Below are 23,007 nucleotides of genomic sequence, written 5' to 3'. Positions count from 1 at the left end.
AAAAAAAAAAAAAAAAAAAAACGAATTTTCAACCAAAAACGTTCCATTTTCAACCAAAAACAGAATAGTTGAATTTTCAATTGAAAAACTTAATTAAAAAATTAAAAAATCAACCAAATAGTTAATTATACAGATTTAAAGCTATTTTTACAAATAAAAATTAATAGTTATCCAATTTATGTCACAATTAAAAAAAAAAAATTAAACACGCTCTCGAAAAAATTCCCTGGCTTCAAACAAAAATATTCCCTGACATTTCCAGGTTTTTTCTAGGTATACAAAACTTCCAATTTTGAGGGGTGCATTTATTTACAAAATTAAATTTTCAGTCTTTGTATTGTTTATACAATATGTGTTTGTGCCGATAGATACCTCTAGCCCCCTTTTTTTTTACCAATCACACAACTGAAGAAGTGAGAACTGAAAAAATTTAAAAAAAGTAATTTTTTTTTTGGACCACCCTATTATTTAGTGGCTATCACTCGATCTTTAATTTAAAAACAAATTTCATCTATTCGAAACCGCAACAGAAACAAACGTTAAATCAGGAATTCTTAAAGAATGAAAATGCAATCAAACTAACTCTTGGGTCATTTTAATTTACTTACTTTTAATGGCAGCTTGAAAAAAATACGTGTCGAGTTAGTTTCCCTTTGTTTAAAATAATAGAGATAAGAAGCATCAGACAAAGTATCGACTTTCTGTGTCGAAATGTTTATTCTTTTTTTTTTTTTTTTGGACCGATGACTTTTTATTTTCATTGATATGGTACGGAAATCCAATTCGTGTGATTAAAATTATTTAAGAAAATGGACAACAATTGAAATCAAAGTTTATCCAAAAAAATTAGAATTTTCCAGCTTGGAAACTTAATGACAAGATTTTATTTCTTCTTTGTTTTTAAAGCGATTTGAACTTAAAATCTTGGCTAAAAGAAACATTTGTTTTGTATAGTGGAAGGGTCCGTGTAAATTAATTAAGTTAATAAATAAGGCGTTGCGTAAAATACAAATTTCAAGAAATTAACGAATCTGAGTTACAATTTTTTCATTTCTATCGAAAAAAAGAAACTGTAGAATTTGGTACGTAAAATAAAAAAATATACATATATTTTAATGAAAATTGTGAATCTCCATGAAATACCTGTTTTCTCTTGCATTAACTTTTTTGATTGAAACAACCCTTCTTGAAAAAAATCTAAAAATGGTGGAAAAACCAAAAAAGTAATAAAAAAAATATTTTTCAAAATAAGTTGATATTTTTAATTTTACTTACTAATGGGCTCAACGAAAAATAAAAATCATAATTTTTAGCTCCTAAAACCACTAACTTTGTAAGAAAATACGAATAAATACAATGAATTATTAACTTGCAACCAAAATTAACGAATAATTTAACATTTGTCAATTCTGTTGAAGATTTTGTACTTTTTTTGATATATTGTTGTAATATTAATATTTTTGGAAAGATTCTAAATCTTGTTTAAATTATTATTTTGGTTTGAAAATGCCAATTTTCGATGAAAAAATATGTTACCTAAATTAGGTAAAAAGTTATGAGTCTTTCTTTGAGATTTCATCTTTTTTGCATAAAAATGGCTATTTCAAAACAAAACCAATAATTCAAATATCAATTTTTTTTATTAAAAAATAATAATAATAAGATAAAAAATAAGGAAAGGGATTTTATTTTTATTATTCATTATGTGTATTATCTTATTTATTATTATATATTTATTTTATTTATTATTTTATAATTTTAGAATTCTCATAGATAAATTTGAATGTTGAACATTAAGAATAATTTAAATGTTGATTTATTCTGAACTTAAATTTTTTAATTTTAATGATTTTTTTATAAAATAACCGTTTTACGGTGAAAAACGTTAATCAAAAATGATTTTTCATGTTTAAAGTTTTTAAAATTATTGTTTGAATTTAAATAACAACAATCTTTTTAAAAAATATATCCAGAGATACATATATTTTCTTCAAATATTGTTATTTTACATTCAAACTATAATTTTTGAAACTTTAAACATTAAAAAGAATTTTTATTTAATCAAAATATGTATATGATTATTGTATTTTTAATAAATAAATAATATTTATACAACAAATTTAATTTTTAAAATTTGCGGATTTTATAAAACGAGAATTTTCTAGTTCGGATATTTTATAATTCGACATTTTTCTGTCGGAAATTTTTCAATTCGATAATGTTATAAACTGTTCGGGAATTTCGTTTTTCGGAAATTTTATTATTTGGGAACTTTCCAATTAGGAAATTTCATTATTTGAAAATTTTATTATTTAGGAATTTTGCAGTGTCGGAAATTTTATTTTTCGGGATTTTTCAGTCGTCCCAATATTATAAACTGTCGGGAATTTTATTATTTAGGGATTGTTCCAATGCGATATTATAAACTGTAGAGGAATTTTATTTTTTGGAGATTTTCCAAGTCGGGAATTTTAATATTTAGGAATTTTATAATTCAGAAATTTTATTATTCGCGAATTTTATTATTCGAAAACTTTATTCTTCATATATTTTATTTTTCGGCAATTTTTCAATTTGAAAATTTCATTATGGGGGAATTTCCCAATTCGGCCTCAATCTGTCGGTCGCAAACGTCGCAAAATGTGAAAGAATTTTTATATTTTGATTAAATTATTGACTCGAATAATTCCTTGTCTTTTTATTTCAAAGTTGATCGTAAAAACGAAAAAAAAAATGAACAAATGTTCATATTAAGTTAACTATTTGGATCGATCGGAGAAAGAAATTTTGCTTCTTAATACTGAGGAGTTGTTTTAATTATGATTAAAAAATTGGGGAATTTATTGTTTGGAAATTTTCCAATTCGATGTTAAAATAAAATTTCAGGGATTTTCCAATCCCGGAATTTTATCATTCTGGAATTTTATTATTCGGAAATTATATTGTTCAAGTATTTTTCAGTCGTACCAATATTATAAAATATCAGTAATTTTATTTCTGGAGATTTTCCAAGTCGGGAATTTTAATATTTAGGAATTTTATCATTCAGGAATTTTATTATTCAAAAACTTTATTATTCGGGAATTTTATTTTTCGAAAATTTTCCAATTCGAGAATTTTATTATGGGGGAATTTCCCAATTCGGGGATTTTATTTTTCGGAATTTTTCAGAATCTCCAATATTATACACTGTCGGGAATTTTCTTGTTCAGAAATGTTCAAATTCGAAAAAATTATAAAATTTGGGGGATTTTCCAATCCCGAAATTTTATCATTTGGGAATTTTTTAATTCAGGAATTTTATTATTCGGAAATTTTATTGTTCGGAAATTTTATTATTTGGGAATTTTCCAAATTTTATTTTTCGGAAATTTTCCAATTCGGGATTTTTATTATGGGATAATTTTCCAATTCAGGAATTTTATTAGCCGGGAATTTTCTAATTCTATATTATAAACTGACGGGAATTTTATTGTTTGGAAATTCTCCAATTCGATATTATTATAAAATTTCGGGGATTTTCCAATCCCGGAATTTTAACATTCGGGAAAATTATTAATCGGAAATTTTATTATTCGGGAATTTTATTTTTCGGAAATTACATTGTTCAATTATTTTTCAGTCGTCCCAATATTATAAATTACCAGTAACTTTATTATTCGGGAATTTTTGAATATTCTAACCAGTCAGAAATTGTATTTTTCGGAAATTTTCCAATTCGGGAATTTTACAGTGTCGGAAATTTTATTTTACTTAAATTTTCCAATTCGGTAATTGCATTATTTGGAAATTTTATTATTTGGGAATTTTATTTTTCGGGATTTCACAGTGATCCCAATATTATAAACTGTAAGGGAATTTTATTGTTTGGAAATTTTCCAATTCGATATCATAAACTGTGAGGGAATTTTATTTTTCGGAAAATTTTCAACTCGGGAATTTTATTATGGGGGAATTTTCCAATTCGGGAATTTTATTATTTGGAAATTTTATTATTCGAGAATTTTTGAATGTTATAAACTGTAAGGGAATTTTATTTTTCGGAAAGTTTCAAATTCTCGAATTTTATTATTTTGGAATTTTATTATTCCAAAACTTTATTAAACGGTAATTTTAATTTTCGGAAATTGTTCAATTCGGGAATTTTATTATGGGGGAATTTCCCACTTCGGGAATTTTTGAATATTATAAGGTGACGGGAATTTTATTTTTCGGAAGTTTTCAGTATCCCCAATATTATAAACTGTCGGGAAGTTTATTGTTTGGAAATTTTCCAATTTGATAATATCGTAAAATTTCGGGTATTTTCCCATCCCGGAATTTTATCATTCGTCCCAAGTATTAGAAACTATCAGTAATTTTATTTTTCATGAATTTTTGAATATTGTAAACTGTCGGAGATTTTATTTTTCGAGATTTTTCAATCGTCCCAATTCCCAGCATTTATAAACCATGGGGAATTTTCTAATTCTATAATATTATAAACTGTTCGCGAATTTTATTTTTCGAAAATTTTCCAATTCGGTAATTTCATTTTTTGGAAATTTTATTTTTTGGGAATTTTTCAGTGCCGGGAATTTTATTTTTCGGGATTTTTCAGTGGTCTCAATATTATAAACTGCAAGGGAATTTTATTTTTCGGAAATTTTATTATTCAGGAATTTTCCAAATTGATAATACGATAAGCTGTTCGGGAATATTATTTTTCGGAAATTTTAGCATTCGGAAATTTTATTATTTGGAAATTTTCCAGTTTGGAAATTTGATTATTCGGAAATTATATTGCTCAATAATTTTTCAGTCGTCTCAATATTATAAACTATCCGGAATATTATTACTCAGGAATTGTCAAATTCTCTGATGTCATAAATTGTTGGGGAATTTTATTATTCGAGAATTTTCCAAGTCCGTTCTATTACGAATATATTCTTTTTCCAGAATTTTACAAATTCCGGACATTCATTTTTCGCAATTTTTCAGTCGTCCCTATAAATTTGCAACTTAAAAATAAAAATTATATGTCGTATACTCAAAGAGAATAGGAAAAAAAAAAAACTTCCCGTGTGTTTAGAACACTAAAAAAAAAGGGCAATTCGAAAAAAGGCAAAGCACATGAGAATATGAGAAAAATTCTGCAGCCTAAAAAGCTCATTCTATCCCTTAAAAGGTTCTCTATAACAGGACACTGACCCAAATGTCTTTAATTTTCTGACATCTGTATTTTACGCTAGGCCCAAGAAATAAATATTAAAATTGATACAATTTCAGCGATCCATTTTCTTGTGAATACGGACTGAAAAAAATGGTTTTACAGGATTCGAATGAGTTGCTTTATGAAATGGTGGCAGCCATGTAAAATTGAATACTCCGTACCATAGTACAGCAAAGCAGCAAGCAAGTGCACTTTGAACTAAAGTGAAGTAGTGCTTTATTTTTTATTTATTTATTTTTTTTTTTTTTGCAAAACATACCGTGAATTCTCCGGTGACTGCATCGAATCCAACGTGAACGGTGTGTTCGAAGTTCGTGGGATAACTTATGTTAGGCTTGTCCTTATTTTCCTTCGCCTTCATCTTGCTTTTCAAAGTCTTTTTCTTGCGTTCCTCCGATTCCGGCTCTTTTGGCAGTGGACGCATGTCCACTGGTAAATTAGGCGTTGAATCACCTCTAAAAAATACCAAAGATTCATCAGACATTTTTCTTCAATCGTATAAAAAAATAACAAGAATAATGAGATAAGAGTGCCAGATAAGATATACGAGCGTAATTCAGATTTAGGCTTGACTCAGATTCAATAAATCTTGCCCAAGAGGTATAATTTTAAATTTAAAGAAGTATTTCATTAACTTAAATCTTGAATTAAATTAAAATTAAAGTAACCCATTAAGTCCCAAAACGAAGAAATTTCTCTCGTACGTTTGAGCTTGAATAATTTTATAAAAAAGGCAAAGAATTTATTGTAAAATACTATTTTCTACTTATTTTCGGTCATGCTCTGAACGATGCAATGGTTTAAAAACGACAAATATTGATTTTAAATTAATAATTAACAAATTTTAGAAAAATCTTTTTTTTTTTTAATAAACAAAAAGAGGGGGAAGGAATTTTTTACAGTCGCAAATATGCACAAAAGTGCAAAAAATGTCTGAACTTTTCAAATCCGTTGAGTTTTTTTACCTGCGATTTTTAAAAACAAAATGGCGGCCAAAAAACAGAAAACAAAAACTTACAATTTCGTTTTATCGATATTTTTGATGATCATTCATAATACATGTTTCAATCAAAAATGATTTTAATTTTAATTCAAAAACAGATGAATTCATCCAAAAGATACATTTTCGACAAAACAGTTGAATCTTCAAATAAAATAGATTTATTTTCTACCAAATAAATAAAATTTCTGAGAAAAAGAATAATTTTTAAACAAAAAAAAAAGACGAATTTTAAACGAAATAGTTACATTTTTAAACCAAAAATGATGAAATTTCTAATAAAAGAAATGCATTTTCAAAGCACAAGGATGAATTTTAAGTCCAATAAAATGTCAACTAAAGTGTGAAATTTTGAAAACAAAAAATTAATTTTCTAAAATGCTGTTGAGGATTTCTTAACAGATTGTTGAATTTTCAACTGAAAAAAATCAAATCTCAACCAGAATAGAATAGTTAAGTTTTAATTTTAAAAAAAGTTCTTTTTTGACCAAAATGGATTAAATTGTGTTTTAATAAATATATTTATACATGATTTATATATATATATATATATATATACACATATACGCAGACACACACACACACACACAATAGTTCAACTTTAAAAAATAAAAAATAAATGAATTTTCAACCTAGAATATTAATTATTTATGAAAACAGATGAATCCTCAACAAAATATTTAAATTTGTAAACAAATAGTTTTATTTTCAACCAAAAAGACATTTTTTTCAACAATATAATAACATAACTAAAAATTATGAATCTTTAACAAAAAATGAATTTCTAGAAGTATAGATCAACTTTTACCCAGGTAGTCGAACTTTTATCCCAAAAAGATTGATTTTCAACTAAACAGTGGCATTTTGAATAAAAATCATTGAATGTCTACCAAGAGAAATATATTTTCAACCAAAAGAAAATTTTTTTGGTTTAAAATTAATTTCTCTTGATAAAAAAATATTCTAGACTTTTGGAAATATTTCAATGTTTAAAAATACTTTCAATCTCTTAAAATTTTTTAAAATTCATGAATATCTTTTAAGCTGAGTCAAATTATTCATAAAATATTGAAAAATATTTAAAAATTAAAAAACACTTTTCCCAGGTATCTTAACTTTTTTTGCATTATCTTGAAATCTTTTAAAAAGTTCCAAAATTTTATCTCGAAATTTTCAAAAATGTATATTTCGTTTAAAAATTTTTGAAATCTTTTCAAATTTTATCTTACTTTTAAAATTTTTTTCAAAACTACTAAATATCTTTTGAAATGATTGGAATTTTTCTGTTTTAAAATATTTTGAAATGTTAAAAACTGATTTTTGTAAATAAAAATCATTTAAAATTTTAACAGTAATCTTAAGAATTTGTCTTCATTCTCTTGAAACCTATCAAAATTCTTTAAAAACTTCTAAACTTTCTGTTTGAAAACGTCAAAAATCTATATTTCGTTACAATATTTAAAAAAATCTTTTGAAGTATTAAGTCATTTTTGAATTAAACTTCTAAATATCTCTAAAACTTACTCGGATTTTTTCTACAATTTTCTAATCTCGTAAAATTGAGAAATTTTTCTTGAACATCTTCTACATTCTTTTACAAAGATTTATGAAATAATTTGAAATGTTTTTAAATATTTTTAAATTTTCTCTTGAAACTCTTTTTTTTTTAAATCAAAAATCATTCAAAAAATTATCAGGAACATTAAGAAATTCTTTTTGATTCTCTGAAATTCTTTTAATGTTCTTAAAAAAATATATTTGCAAAATCTTTATAAACCCACAATTTGTTTGAAGTTGATTGAAATCTTTTCAATATTTTAACTATTTTCGAGTTTTTGAACAAAAATTTTAAACTTCCAAATGTGTTTTTGAAATAATAGTTTTAAACAAATTTTTAATACAGAAAAATAAAACTAAAATTGCCTTAAAATATTTCAGATTCTATTTCGACATATTTTGAAATCTTCAAAACTTTCAACTCAAATTTGAATGTTTTCCAGTTTATAAGATTTACAACAAAAAATTATCAATGAATAAATTACTCTCATTGGGATTTCCCGGCTGTTGTCACTGCTGACATGAAATCTTCATTCAAGAGATGTTCATTTAAACTATATCATTACTATATCAGGAATTTAATCCGTTACTAGTGAATTAATTAAAATTGAAACTATTTTTTAATATTACAGATAATAGGAGAAACAATAGAGCAATAAATTATTTTTATTCGAAAATTTGTAGGTACCATATTCAATTCAAAATGAAATGAATTTTCAAGAAAATACTTAAGTGATACATTTTCATCTGAAATGATGAATTTTTCATTAAAAAAATGCATATTTATAAAAGTAGTTTAATTTGTAACCAAATAGTTGAATTTTCAACAAAGAGTGGATTTTTAGCCAAAAAGATTAATTTTCTTCAAAAGACGAATTTTTAAACAAATTGTTGAATCTTCAACTCAAAAATATGTTTTGCAACCAAAAATGGAATAGTTTAAAAGGCTTATTTTTCATCAAAAGAGACAAATGAATTTTCAACAAAAAAAGATGAATTCTGAACGAAAAATGTAATAGTTAATAATTCAAGACAACAAATATTTTAATTTTAAATTAAAAACAGTTGATTTAAAAAAAAAAAAGACGAAGTAGCTGAGGTTTTAACCAAATAGTGTGAATTTGTAACAAAAAGTTCATATTTAACAAAATAATAATTCAACAAAACAGTGCAATTTGCAATCAATTTTCAGTTCAAAGTATTAATATCCAACCAAAAAAAAAAAAAGATAAATTTTAAACAAAATACTTCATTTTTTTAAGCGAAAAGATGAATCTTCAACCAATAGAATTAATTATTAACAAAGTAGTATTACTTTCAACCAAGTCTAGTTCAATTCCCAACCGAAAAAAATGAATTGTCAACGAAAATGTAACTTTTTATATTACAAACAATTACAAATTTTTTTCGGAATAAAAAACAGTTTATTTCAACTAAAGAAGACGATTTTTTAACAAAATAATTCAGAGATAAATCTTAACCAAGAAAGTTAATTTTTAAGAAATTAATTACATCTTCAACCAAATAAAGTTGAAGTTTTAACAAAGAAAAAACTGAATTTCCACTCAAATAAGAATAATTTTCTGTAATAAAGCACGAATTTTCAACAAAATACACGAATTGTCATTAGAAAAGGTGAATTTACAACTAGAAAGGATCAATTTTCAGCTAAAAAGAATAATTGTCTGTCAAAAGAGATGAATTTTCAACAAGAGCTGAATTTTCAAGGAAAAAAGTACAAATTTTTAGTCCAAAAAATTTAATTAAAAATGTAAAAAAACAGTTGAATTCAAGTAAAAAATATAAATTATCAACAATAACGTCGATTTTCAAAGAAGAGAGATCAATATTTAACCAATAAAGATGACTTTTCGACAGAAAAAGATCAATTTTCTGTTGAAAAAGTTGAATTCTTGACCAAAAAGGATGACTCGCAAAAAAAAATTAATTTTGTACCAAAACACGAATTTTAAACCAGTTAAATTCAACCAAAAAAGACAAATTTTTAAAACAAAAATGATGAAACCTTAAATAAAAACTGTTACATTTTCAACAAAATACTTGAATTCTTAATCCAAAATGACAAACTTTCAGGGTGGCCGTTTTAATCGACAAAATTAATTCTCGGTCATTTCCCGATACGCAAACATTTTTCAGGATCAATGAAATTAAAAAAATGTAACACTAAAGCTTAAAAATTTTCCACTTGAGGCAATAAAAACTGAGCTGCAAATGAAAGCAGTCAAAGTGGAACTTTTAAATTTTTAACTTTTAAAATTGAAAATTTTTTAACTGAACACTTCTTAAATAAGAAATTTCATTATTTTCTTTTTAAATAGTTTAAACATCCTTGGAGCGTTTCGAAATTTTATTTCAAAATCTTGAGAAATCTAGACGTTGTTTTAAATTTAAAATTATTTTTGAAATTTTTTCAGAACTTCTAAATATCTGTCAAAATTAATTAAATTTTTCTAAAATTTTCAGAAAATCCTGTAAATTTTAGAAAGTTTCTTTACAATTTGGATGTCTTAATAACAACTGAACATTTATTATTTGTATGCGAAATCTGAGTAATTTTAAGAGATATGTAGAAGTTTTGAAAAGATTCAAACTTAATGTAAAACTTGAAATGATAGCCTAATATAAAATAAAATTGAAATTTTCGCAGATTTTAAACCAAAAAAGTAGATTCTTTTCAAGGATTGTGAAAAGCTTCAAAAGAATAAAAACATTTTCTTAAGATTCCTAGGAAAATTAAAAATAATATTTCATTTTGAAAAATTATTTCAAGAGAATATTTAAAAAGTTTTTCAAAGATTTGAACGAAATTTTCAAAAAAGATTCTAGAAGATTTGAAGAAAACTTTCTAAAATTTGCATGATAATTTTTTATCTTTTTAAAACTCCTAAATATCTCTTAAAATTAAAAAAAAGTTTCTACAAATGTTCATTTGTAAATTATACTTCAAAATTTAAAGATTTTGCTTACAAATTAAGCATTTTTAAAATGCAACAACTAAAATTGAAACGTTCAAAGTTTAAAGGCTCTTCGAAATTTTAACGGTTCCAGGTTTTCGATGTCAAACAATTCAGTTAAAGATTCTTTAGTTTTAAATATATGGTTTCAATTTACTTGTCTTAAATAAAAATTCAAATATTGTTAAATATTCTATAATTAATCTTGTCTTCAATTAAATTTTCAAATTGAATGGGTCACATTTGTTTAATTACTTTAATTAGTCATTAAACAAATGTGAACGTGTGACTGAAAATTTATAAACTATTTTCAACTTAAAAATAACTTCATAATAATATATTCTTAGTTAAAAGATTTTATTAAATTTAAAATATTGTTTCAGTCTAAAATATTCCATTTTTAACCCATTCAATTTGAAATTTGTAATTGAAAAAAAGGTAAATATTGAATATTTAGCAATATTTGAATTTGTATTTAAGACAAGTAAATTGAAACCATATATTTAAAAGTAAAGAATCTTCAACAGAATTGTTTGCTTTCAAATTGTAACCGTTTAAGTTTTAACGTTAAAATCTGAAAATTCTTAAATTTTGAACTGATTTAAAATCGTTTTGTTAAATCATTTTTGTGTTCACTTTTAATTGCTTAAAGTACAGATAAATTTAAAAAAATATTTATTTATTAAATAAAAATGTTTTTTATCCAAAATTTTCCACATCAAAGACTTTTATTTTTTATTTGTTCAAGCCTTTAAGAAAGCATTTAAAAATTCTTCAAATTAAAAATGTAATCTTAAAAATAAAAATTTTAAAGTAAAAAAATTTTGAATTACACATTGTAAGCTAAATAATAGCATAATTGAAAAACATAACAATTTAACTAATTATTAAACAACTGTTGAAATCGAACGTGGACAGATTTTTCTTTTACAAATTTGTAAAATTCCCGGTCACAAAAAAAATTCACTGTCATTTCCCGGTCTCAAAAAATTCCCGGTTTCCCGGTCCAGTAGCTACCCTGAATTTTCTATCCAAAAAAGTCAAATGTTTAACAAAACTGTTGAACTTATGGCCGGGAAAGGTGCCTTCTAATAACAAAATTGAATTTTCAATAATATCATTAAGTTTTGATCGGAATACTACAATTTTTAATTAAAAAAGCTAAACTTTGAACTAAAACTATAATTGTACACTTTTCAGCCAAAAAAAAAATTAAGTTTCAACCAAAAATAGATGGATTTTCTTATTGGGTTCTATTAATTCAGTTCGCATTTGAACAACAAAGAAAGAGAAAAAGGGGAAGAAGGTTCTTTAAAAAAGGGGAAAAATAGGAATTCTTCAAAAAAGGGAAAAAGAGGTATTATTATATTATATAAATAAAAAAGGGAAAGGAGGAAAGAATATAAAGTTTTCGGGATACGAAAAGCCTCTCGAACTTTCTTAGAATCACTCAAATTTAAAAGGCTCAGAAAACTGGATGTCCTCCAATATTATAAAACGACACATTTATAGCTTGAACCCATTAAATACAAGTATTTAAAAATTACTAAACCTGTAATGGTCCAAATTTACAAGGTATCTGTAAACTAGAAACAAGTATTCAAATTTAATTTCCTTATTTGTTTTCCTAAATCAAAGACTCGTAATTTTAAAGACAATCAAAAACTTCAAATATTGAATAAGTCAAAATAAAATAAAAATGAAACATCAAAGTTTTAAACTGAACATTTTTAAACTTCAGAAAAAAAGCAGACGAATTGAAAAATAATTTCCTATAAAAAAAAAACGGAATTTCTTTTTAAAAAAATCGTTTTTTTCCAAATTCCAGAGACCTTTGTTTAGTGAAGGAAAGTTGAGAGCAGAATAAAAGATCATATTGAGCTTAAAAAAATGAAGTTCTCTTTTTTTACGGTTTAATTATTTATTTAGTGAAGAGTCTATAGTATAAACTTCTTTTAAAAGTGAAAGTATTCAGGTTTTTATGGACAGTCTGACTCTGAATATCATAGTGTCTGAACTGTGGGGTTTTATTTTTAGCAACCTCTAAATTAGTGGCTGTTCCTCTATTTTCGTGAGTCGGAGACTCTCCATATTACAAAGAAAATAATGCAAACTTGTCTTTAAGCCGGCGTACTTAGACTTCAATGAAGGGTATTAAGAGTGGGCGAGTTTACACCATAAAGTGTAAATAGTGTTAGCTAAGTTTACTAATCGATACTCTTAGCAGATAGTTACATGCCAAATCAATTCAAATGCAGATTCCGAAAGTAGCAGTTTGCCAAGTGTAGCAGTAAATTAATTAATTTTGTTATGGCTTAATTCATTTTTAAAAGGTTAAAACATAAACTTGAAATTCCTGCTCATTTTCCGGTTCGAGACCATTTTTCATTGTCATTGTAATATAAAAATTCCAACACTTAAAACCGAAATTCTTTTCATTTGTGGTAATCAAAACTGAACTGCAAATTAAAGCACTCATCAATTATAAACTTTTAAAATTGAACCTTAAAAAACTTTTTATTCCGACATTTTCCGCTGAAATGGTCAATAATTTACACGTATAAAACGGAAGATTTGAGCAATTTTCAACTAAAAAATTATAAATCAAATACCGGTAAACTGCAAAATAAAATTACCTCCCATCCAACTCAATAAAAAAAATGTTCAAAACAAAAGAAGTGCCTCTTCCAGTTTAGAAAAACATTGAAAATCAACATTTTCTCCCTTCAAATTCGATGCAAAAAACGGTCTCTTCCAATTTAGAAAAAAAAATCGTCCCTTCCAACTCAATAAAAAAGTTAAAACTACAAAATTCCTTTCTTCCAATTCGGAAAAAAAATTAATAATAAAAAATTCTTCCCTTAAACTCAATAGAATTGCTAAATGAAAAAACGGCCTCTACCAATTAAGGAAAACGAAATTTCACCCCTTCTAACTCAATAAAAAAGTGGAAAATAAAAAATTAGCCTCTGTCAATTCAGAAAAAAATCTTCCTTTTAACTGAATAAAAACCAGTAAAGACCGGTTTCAATTTGAAAAAAAAAATGAAAACCAAAACTTCCTCCCTTCCAGTTCAATAAAAATGTTAAAAATGAAAAATTATCATGACAATTATTTTTATCATTTAATCCCCATTTTTTTAAATAAAAAAGGTTTTATTTAGTTTCCAAGTTCGACCCTTTTTTATTACTAATTATGTAATTTAAAATTATTTTTCTTAATGAAAAAAATTGCACAATGGCTTATTTTTTCGTGGGAAACATTATCTACAACTCTACTATTATTTCCAATTATGAAAATAATTATTTACTTTTTCATAAAATTGGAAACGGCAGATTTGTAGAATGATTAAAAAAACAATTTTTTCTAGAGTTTCGATAGTATTTCGTTCGCTCTTTTCAGTGATAGTAAGGGTTTTTCCAAAAATTGCCACAATTTGATATTAAAGAAGCAAAATTATTTTGAAACAGATCTAACATAAAAATATATTTTTTTTATTTAGGAAAATTACTCCAAATATAAAATTTTGTTCTGCCAATTTAACCTAAATTAAAAGCTACAATTTCCTTGTTTCAAGCTCACTGGAAACAATAAAAATACCACATTTTCCCACTTTGAAATCAATAAAAATTTAAGGTACAAAAAACTTCCTCTTACAATTAGAAAAAAAGTAAATATAAAAATTTCTTCACTTTATTTATTGGCTTTCTGTTTCAAGCAATTAAGTTTCAAATTTTTTAGTTTTAAAATTCAAAATGGAATATTTAAACTTAACACTTTGTAAAATAGAAGAATTTCAAATAATATTTTTAAATATTATTTAATATTTTAAATTAAAAATTTTTCTTTCAAGAATCTCAAGATTTTTTAAATCTTAAGGCCTTTAAAAATTCTTAAAAACTGAATTTCTAAATCTTCAAAAAGCTATATTTTATTTTACATTTTTGATTTTTTTTTTCAAATTAAAAATTATTTTTGAAATTTAAAAAAATTTTATATACTGTTTTTAATTATTCGAATCTTACCTCCAATTTCTTTAAAATAAAAAATTGCCTTAAAATCTTTCGTTTTAAATCTGACAATTTTTTTAAATCTGTTAAAATATTCTCTTAAAATTAGTTTTGAAAAAGAAATTTTGTTGTCAATTTTCCTAGGAAATCTTAAGAAAATTTTGGTATTCTTATGAAAATTTTTTAAATTCTTAGAAAGCTTCTAAATTTTTTGTGTAAAATCTGCAAAAATTTTCATTTTGTTTCAAACTTTTTGAAATCAATTCAAGTTTTAAAATAATGCTGAATCTTTTCCAAATTTCTAAATATCTCTTAAAGTTAGTCGAATTTTTCTAAATAAATAATTGTTCAACTGCTATTTATACACCAACATTAAACAATTTCATTTACAAATGAAAAATGTTTTAATTAGAAAATGTAAACTTGAAGCTTTCAAAGTTTAAACTTGGCTCTAAAAATGTTATCGATTCAATACTTTTTATTTCAAAGAATTCAATTTTAAATTGTTAATTTTTAAATATTTGAATTATAATTAACTTAAATAAACAAGTCAAACATTTCTAAACATGAAACAGTTGTTCTTTTTATTATTTTGGAAAGAAACAATATTTTAATAGAAATTGAAATTTAATAAAAGAGTTTAATTACGTGTAAACATAAATAAATGTATTTTTTATTATTAGTATTATTATTGTTAAAACATTTCATGAGAAAATAAACCTAATTGATTCCGGTATTCAACATTCTTATCAGTAATCATCATCTGGTGCTACAGTGTCTTGTAATCAACTTTACTTGCAAGTTTTTAAAAATTTCTGTGATAAGATTTAAATAAAAGATCACGAAGAGTCGGCTTTTTTCTCAGTAGTATATTACAGTGACTTTTAGAAGTGTGATAATTATCACTTTCCCGAGACTTGGTTTAATTTGTGATTCTAGATTACAGAAGTAAACTTTAAGAAAGGCAGGAAGTTTGGTCTTAATAAGAAAAAACAGCTACTTTTTCCTCTGTGAATTAATTAAAAATTTAGAACAATAGTTTTTACAATAATTGTTCATTGGGATAATTAAATTATAGAAGAAAAATAAATTATTTATTTTCTACAGAATGATTCAGTTGACTCAATGGAATTTTTCTCAGTGGGGAAAATTATTTATATCATTGAAGATAAGTCGAAATAATCGGTCTCTATTTTACCGTTCTAAAATGTGTTATGAATAAAAGCTGGAATTTAATTTTTCAAAATATTATTTGTTAGTTTATGCTGGCTTTACTTTTAGAATAAAATTTCCTCTAAAAAAATCCAATTAATAAACTAACGAATTAAAAACAGACAAATTATTATTAAATTTTCTCAATTAATTTTTCATTATAATTCTTGCTCTTATTTAAAATATGTTAACTCAGGGAAAAATCAGAGAATAGAAAATAAAAATAAATAAAATAAAAGAAAATCAAAATTAAAGAATGCAATAACAACCACTAAACTTAAAGAAATTGGCAAAGAAACAATTTAAAGTAGTTGTCGTGCCAAAAATCATATCTTTGAGAAGAATCAATTTTCTCTGATTTTCAGAATAAAAATAATATTACTGAGAATGGAATTTAAAATAATAAAACCATTATTTCAATTAAAAAATTTTGTTATGCGCGAAAAAACATTTATTTTGACAATGACTTTTGCACTTTAATTTTTTCTTACTATCAGTTCCTGCCAATTTTTGAAAAATAGTTAAATTTGAAACGATTATGTTTGTTTTTTCGGAAAAACATTCTCTACAAGTTTACACTTTTTAATTTTGAAAATTAATTTGCTTAATAGCTGGAATCCTTTTTTTTTAAAGAATACATTTTTTAAACAAATTATGTTTACTGAAAATTATTTACTCATTTTCAGAATCTTTAGCAGCAGTTGTAGGGAATATTTTTCCTGAAAATTATGCCATGATTTATTCAAATTAAACCACTTTTTTTTTAATTGGTCAGAAACGACGGTAAAAAAAATTGTTCTGAAATTTATTTTCCGTTAGGTATAACTTTTTTCATAATAAATAATATTCCAAGAATGTAGAATCGTCAAATTTATCGAGTTTTCAATTTGAAAGTCAAATTTAAAAGCCACTTAACTTAAAGAAATTGGCAATGAAACAATAAAAGTTTAAGGCTCTTATTTTTGAAAAATTTAAATATAAAGGGTACTTATTATATTCAGAAGTCACCGAATTTAAAGACATTAACAAATAAACAATTTACAATAAGTTCCTAAATTTAAAAAGTAAAATTGGAATTTAAAAATCAACATAGACTGGAAGAATTTAGTATCGTCAAATTTAACAAGTTTTTAAATTGAAAGTCGAATTCAGAAGCCAATAAATTTAAATGAAAGATTTTTTAATTTTCCAAAAGTCATATTTAAAATGCTTCTGTATTTGTAATGATTAAAATTTTTTCGATTTAAAAAGTAAGATCTGAATTTGAAAAGAAAGATTTGAATTTATAAATTTGTCCAAGAATTTAAAATCTTCATTAATAATTGATATTAATTAATTGATTAAGTGGTATTAAATTAATGACAATTCTTTAAAAGCCCAAGAATTAAAAATTGCCAAATTTAACAAGTCTTCTATTTGAATGTTAAAAAGAAGTCTTTAAACTTGATGGCATTAATAAAGAAACAATTTAGGTTTAAGATTTTTCTTTTTTTTTTTAACGTCAAATTTAAAAAGATTTTATTTATCATTTGCAATAAATATTATAAGTTCTAAAATTTAAAAAGTTAAAATTGGAAGTATTTAAAGTGTCAAATGACAATAATCTTTAAAACCCCATGAATTTAGAATCGTCAAATTTAACAAGTTTTCAATTTTAAAGTCAAATTGAAAATTCATTAACCTGTGGAATATTGACAAAGAAACAATTTAAGTTGAAGACTTCTTAAAAGTCTTTTTAACGGAATTTATAACGGATTTTTTAACTAAAATTAGAATTTGTTAATTAAAAAGTTTAGAATCCTCAAATTTATTCACAAGCCACTAAATTTAAAGATTTTTATAAAAAAACAATTACGGTTTAAAATTTTCCTATTTTTTTTAAATCAATGTACAAAAAAAAATCAAGTTTAAGATTTTTTTAAAGAGAAGTTTAAAAGGCTTGCACTTTTGTAACAAAAACTAGAAGTTTTAAAAATAAAATTAAAAAAAGATAAAAAATTACGTATTTTTAACAATGAATTATAACATTGTAGGAATTATAAAATAAAATATTATAAATCATCTTCGAATTTAAAAGACATCTATAATTGGAAATATCTTATTTTAAAAATAATAAGATTCGAACATTTTTTAATTGTCTAAACTTAAAACTTAAAAAATTCTACACTGTCAATTAAATTTAAAAATTCGAACTCTAAAGCTAAATTAATTAAATTAATTTTAACTGAAAAATTTAGAATTTTTAAGTTTTATAAATAGAGTTAAAAGATTCAGATTCAGTTCAAAAAATATATCCAAAAATATATAATTTTTTAAAACTTAATAATGTTTACATTAGAAGTTGAATTTTTATTTTAAATAGCTTAGATATTATTAAAAAGGTTTGAAATTTTATTTAAAAGTCTTGAAAAATCTACATGTTGTTTGAAATTTTTTCAAATTTAAAATGATTATAAAAAGTTTTTCCTAACTTCTTAATATCTTTTAAAATCATTCGAATTTCAATTAATTTTTCAAAATAAGAAATCATTTTCAATTTTCCTAGCAATCTTAAGAAATTTTATTAATTCTCAACAAAAATTTTGTCGGAGCACACACTTCTTTTAAATTATTTGAAATAATTCAAGTTGCAAATTAAGTTTGAATCTTCTAGAATTAAAAAAAAATGGTTTCAAGCTTCTTCAAATTTTAATGATTCAGGCTTTCTATTTCAAAAAAATTCAGTTTCAAATTATTTACATATTTTTTCCGATTTAGGCTTTTGAACTGCAGTTCAATTTTTAAAATAATTAATTAATTTATATTTACAGTTTACTAATTAAAAATTTTTGTATCCAAAATTTTCAATTCTAAACGCATTATAAGTTGGATGATATCATAATTAAAGATAAAAATTCAACTAATTATTTCAGACCGATTTTTCTTCTAAAATTTTTAAATTCCCGATCAAAAAATAAATTCACTGCCATTTCCCGATCCGAAAAAAATTTCAGGTTTCCAGATCCAGCCACCACCCTGTCTTTAATTTAAAAAGTCAAATCTGAAGTTAAAAATCAACTTAAATTTGTGTTTAAATTTTCCAATGATAATTCTCTACTAAAGAATTTAGAATCGTTTAATTTAACAAGTCTTCAATTTAAAAGTCAAATTCAATAGCCACTAAAATTAAAGACGTTGACAAAGAAACAATTAAAGTTTATAATTTGTTGCTTAAGTTCAAATCTAAATTTAAAAAACAACGCAAAAAGCAAGTATTTAAATGTACAAATTCCAATCCTTTAAAAGCTAAAGAATTGAGAATCGTCAAATTTAACGAATTTTCAAATTAAAAGTAAAATTCAGAAACACAATTTAAATTAAATAATTTTTTTTTATTTAAAAAGCTTATGCTTTTTTACAGAAAATTAGCAACCAGTTTTTCCATTTGAAGAAATAAAAATTAAACAACAAATTAAAGCACTCAAAGTAGAACTCTTGTATTTTAAACTTTTAAAACTGAAGTTCAAAAGTTTTTAAATTTAAAAATGGTGTACTCAAATGCTCAGTAAAAATAAAAGCGTACAAAATGTAACATACTAACACTTTTCAATTGAACAATTTTTAATAAAATGCAGATAAACTGCAAAATTTATTATTTTTAACTTTTATAAATTATGTGGAATCAAAGATTAAGATTTAATTACAAAACTATAAATCTACCCTATGATTTTTCAATTCTCTAATTAAAGAATTAATCAATGAACTTTAAATTTTTCAAAATTATATTATTTTAAGCAATTTTAAGCTAGGAACATTAAAAAATGGCTAATTAAATTTTTTTAAACTGAACAGTTTAGAATTTGTTAAAAATGTTTTCAAATTAAAAATTGTTTTTGACATTTTTTCCGAACTTCTAAATATCTTTTAAAATTAATCAAACTTTTAATTCTTAGACAATTTTTTTACTTACAATTAAAGTTGCAAGTTTCAAAAAAATTTCCTTAAAATCTTCCAGAATATTCTCTTCAAACAATCTGTCAAAATTAAAAATCGTTTTCAATTTTCCTGGAATTTTAGGAAAATGTTTTTATTTTTTTTGAAACCATTCACAATTCTTGAAAAGCTTTTAAATTTATTGTTTGAAATTTTCAAAAAATATAAATTTTACTTTAAGTTAGGCTCCGAAATTTCAGAAGGAATAGCCGAATTTTTGTTTAATGTTTCAAATCAATTTTGAATGTTTTCAAATTACTCGAATTTTTTCCTGCAAATAATACGTGCTCAATTGTTATTTATAAATCAAAATTCTACAATTTTACTTAAAAATTAAATGGTTTTAAAAAGAAAAATTAAAAGTTTAACATGCAAAGCTTACAAGCTCTTCAAAATTTTAAGGATTTTAGGCTTTTTGCAATTCAGTTTCAAATTGCTTACTTTTAAATATTTGGTTTCAATTTGCTCGTCTTAAATGAAGTAAAATATTGCTAAATATTAAATAATTATTCTTTGATTTAATTAGAAAAATGTTAATTGAATGGGTTAAAAATGAAATATTTTGGACTAAAAATTATTTTAAATTCAATGAAAGTCTTTATTTACAAATATATTATTATGAAATTGTTTTTAAGTTGAAAATAGTTTATAAGGTTTCAATCGGACTTTTAATTTTCTTTAATGACTAAGACTTTGGAATTGAAAGAGTTAAATTTTTAACGTTAAAAACTGGAAATACTTAAATTACAGATCCATTTAAAAAATATTTTATTTATTTATATTCACAATTTACGTACGTTTAAAAATCGAACTTGGACAGATTTTTCTTCTAAAACTTTAGAATATTCAAATTGGACACGATTTCAATTTGAAAATAAAATTAAAAATTGAAAATATGGTTTAAAAAGTCAACTTAAACTGGTAATTAAAGTTTCAAGTTTTGAAAAATTGAAGTCTTTTGATGAAAATGTAACCAAAAATTGAAGTCAAACTTTACCCAAAAAATTGGGAAAATAGTTGCAAATATTAAAAAAGTCTGGCTCCAATTTATAATTCACATATCAAATCAATAAACTCGGCTTCACCATAAATCTAGAATTAAAAAAAAAACTGCTTGAGCTAGGTAACTAAAAATTCCTTTTAAAAACTTGATCCTCGAGACCATTGACATCTGACATATGTGTTGAAAAACTTGAATGGCAATTCAAACCCCCCAACAAGAGCCACTTTCACCACAACAAAGAATCAAAACAAAAAAAAAGAAGTGTAATATATAAGAGGAGAACACACCATGAGAAGAGAAGCGTGTAACAAAGAGTATAGAAAACCGATAATCACCTGTTTGAGGTGAGCCTGACAGGAGGTGCAGGGGGTTTGTCTTCGTCGTCCGACATGACGCCGCTCCTGATCCCGTACCCGGGTTGCTGGTCTGCCCTCCGTCGCTGCGTTGCTACTGATTTACTTAGGCACTCGATGATTCCAAACGCCTCTAAAAGCGTCGTATCTAATTATCTACCGTAACCTAAGATGTATCGAAAACTTCCAAAATTCCTGTTTTTTTTGTCTTCGCAGGGCGGAGGTTTGAGCGGCACGTGTACTGTACCTCCCTGATAATTATGATAGAATAATTCTATCGATGAATCAGAACTTAGTCGAATCACAGCTCGCTTTTAATTTCTAAGCTGTGCTCTCGCACTCACGAATTCCTGCTTCCATCGGATCTCCAGGTTCAGCTCCAAGCTCTCTTTTCCGACGAGCCGAGAATCGGGGACTCATTCAAGCACCTGGTGCACGCGGATTCTCTGTGCGACTTTTGGCGATTGGAATTGACAGAAGACATGAAGGAGGGGAGTTTAAAATGTAGGGATGGCAGTGAGAGGCCTGAGGGCAAATCTGAAATTTTGGAGGAGGGTAATGCCGGGTCAATGTCGCAGACGAGACGAGAGAACTTCGAGTCGGGACAGCCGGGCGCCTCGGGAGCGTGATTCACACACTGGTAGACACCCCGCCGCGGTAGCAGATCCACCTCTAAACACGAGTGCACTTGCTTCACTTTTTGCGTTTTCTCACGACCGCGAAGCGATAAGGACGAAAATTCGATCTCGCGAGCACGATTCTAGCGAGGGGTCATTACTCATACCCGTTTTAATCCCTCTCGAAGAAGGGAGTCTCGGAAATATCGCTCGCACTTCACGTTCTCGTCCTGGACACGGCCCTCGTCGGCTGAATCACCACCCGTCGTCGCCGCGGTCCTGGAAAGTCTACAGAAGCGCCGCCTACCTCACGAGCCCCCCTCTTTTTTAACAATTTTTTATTCGGAATCTTCGGGATCGAGTTCCTTTTATATACCCACACACGGAGAGACATTTATTCACTAGGTGGGTTTAGTGGCCGTTAGATAGCGCCAGCTGTTTTAGTCAAGGTCCCGCGAAAATTCGAATTTAATAAATTAAATTTTTCTTTTATTTTGTACAAATTAAGTATAATAGTTTATAGTCCATTCGTAGAATAGATTGTTTACTGAAATAACGTTTTAAAGTATGGGCTTTTAACATTTTTTAAATTTTTATAGCGAAAACTAGAGATCCTCAAGAGTGAGGTTAAACTTTTATGAGTTTTGTTTGGCACAAGTTTTCACTTTGAAACACATATACTTTAAAAATTTCATAAACAAAAGCATTAATAGAAATCAAACTGTTTAAAACTTTTCGCGCGCAATGAAAATATTAAAGTTCCGGTACAGCGGCGACTATTGGAGGAGTAACGTGTCTCAACTTCTTCTTATTGGTTGAAAATTTGTCTTTTATTTTTCGTTGTATTTTTGATTAAAAACTTATCTTTTTTATTTGAAGGTTCCATTATTTGTTGAAAATTCGTAATTTTTGGTTGAATTTAACGGCTCTTAATTAAAAATATTTTTGGGTTGAAATATCAACTGTTATAGTTTACGCTGTTTGTCGAAGATTCATCTTTTTAGTACAAAATAAGCTGTTTTCATGAAAATAATTTTGTTCGTTAAAAATGATTAAACTGAAAGTTTAACTTACTCTTTTTTGGTTGAAAATTTAA

At 25.1% G+C, this 23,007-nt stretch overlaps 1 protein-coding gene across 4 annotated transcripts in view; it reads right to left on the bottom strand.

Annotated features, from left to right (window-relative positions):
• Window positions 1–22,280, bottom strand: part of LOC117178329 (serine/threonine-protein kinase PAK 3) — a 61,543-nt gene extending 39,263 nt beyond the window's left edge. For 3 of the 4 annotated variants that reach the window (XM_033369735.1, XM_033369737.1, XM_033369738.1), the window contains exons 1-3: window positions 21,277–22,280; window positions 5,472–5,667; window positions 609–620 (exon numbers count right to left, since the gene is read on the bottom strand). In XM_033369735.1, the coding sequence (XP_033225626.1) occupies window positions 609–620; window positions 5,472–5,667; window positions 21,277–21,332 (264 nt within the window). In that variant the 5' untranslated portion in view covers window positions 21,333–22,280. The remainder of the gene's footprint in view (window positions 1–608; window positions 621–5,471; window positions 5,668–21,276) is intronic. The other variant, XM_033369739.1, reaches the window with a different exon arrangement.
• Between the last annotated feature and the right edge of the window lie 727 nt (window positions 22,281–23,007).

Source organism: Belonocnema kinseyi, chromosome 8, assembly GCF_010883055.1.
Source record: "Belonocnema kinseyi isolate 2016_QV_RU_SX_M_011 chromosome 8, B_treatae_v1, whole genome shotgun sequence".
Lineage (NCBI taxonomy): Eukaryota > Metazoa > Arthropoda > Insecta > Hymenoptera > Cynipidae > Belonocnema > Belonocnema kinseyi.
This window is presented reverse-complemented; position numbering and strand designations above follow the sequence as displayed.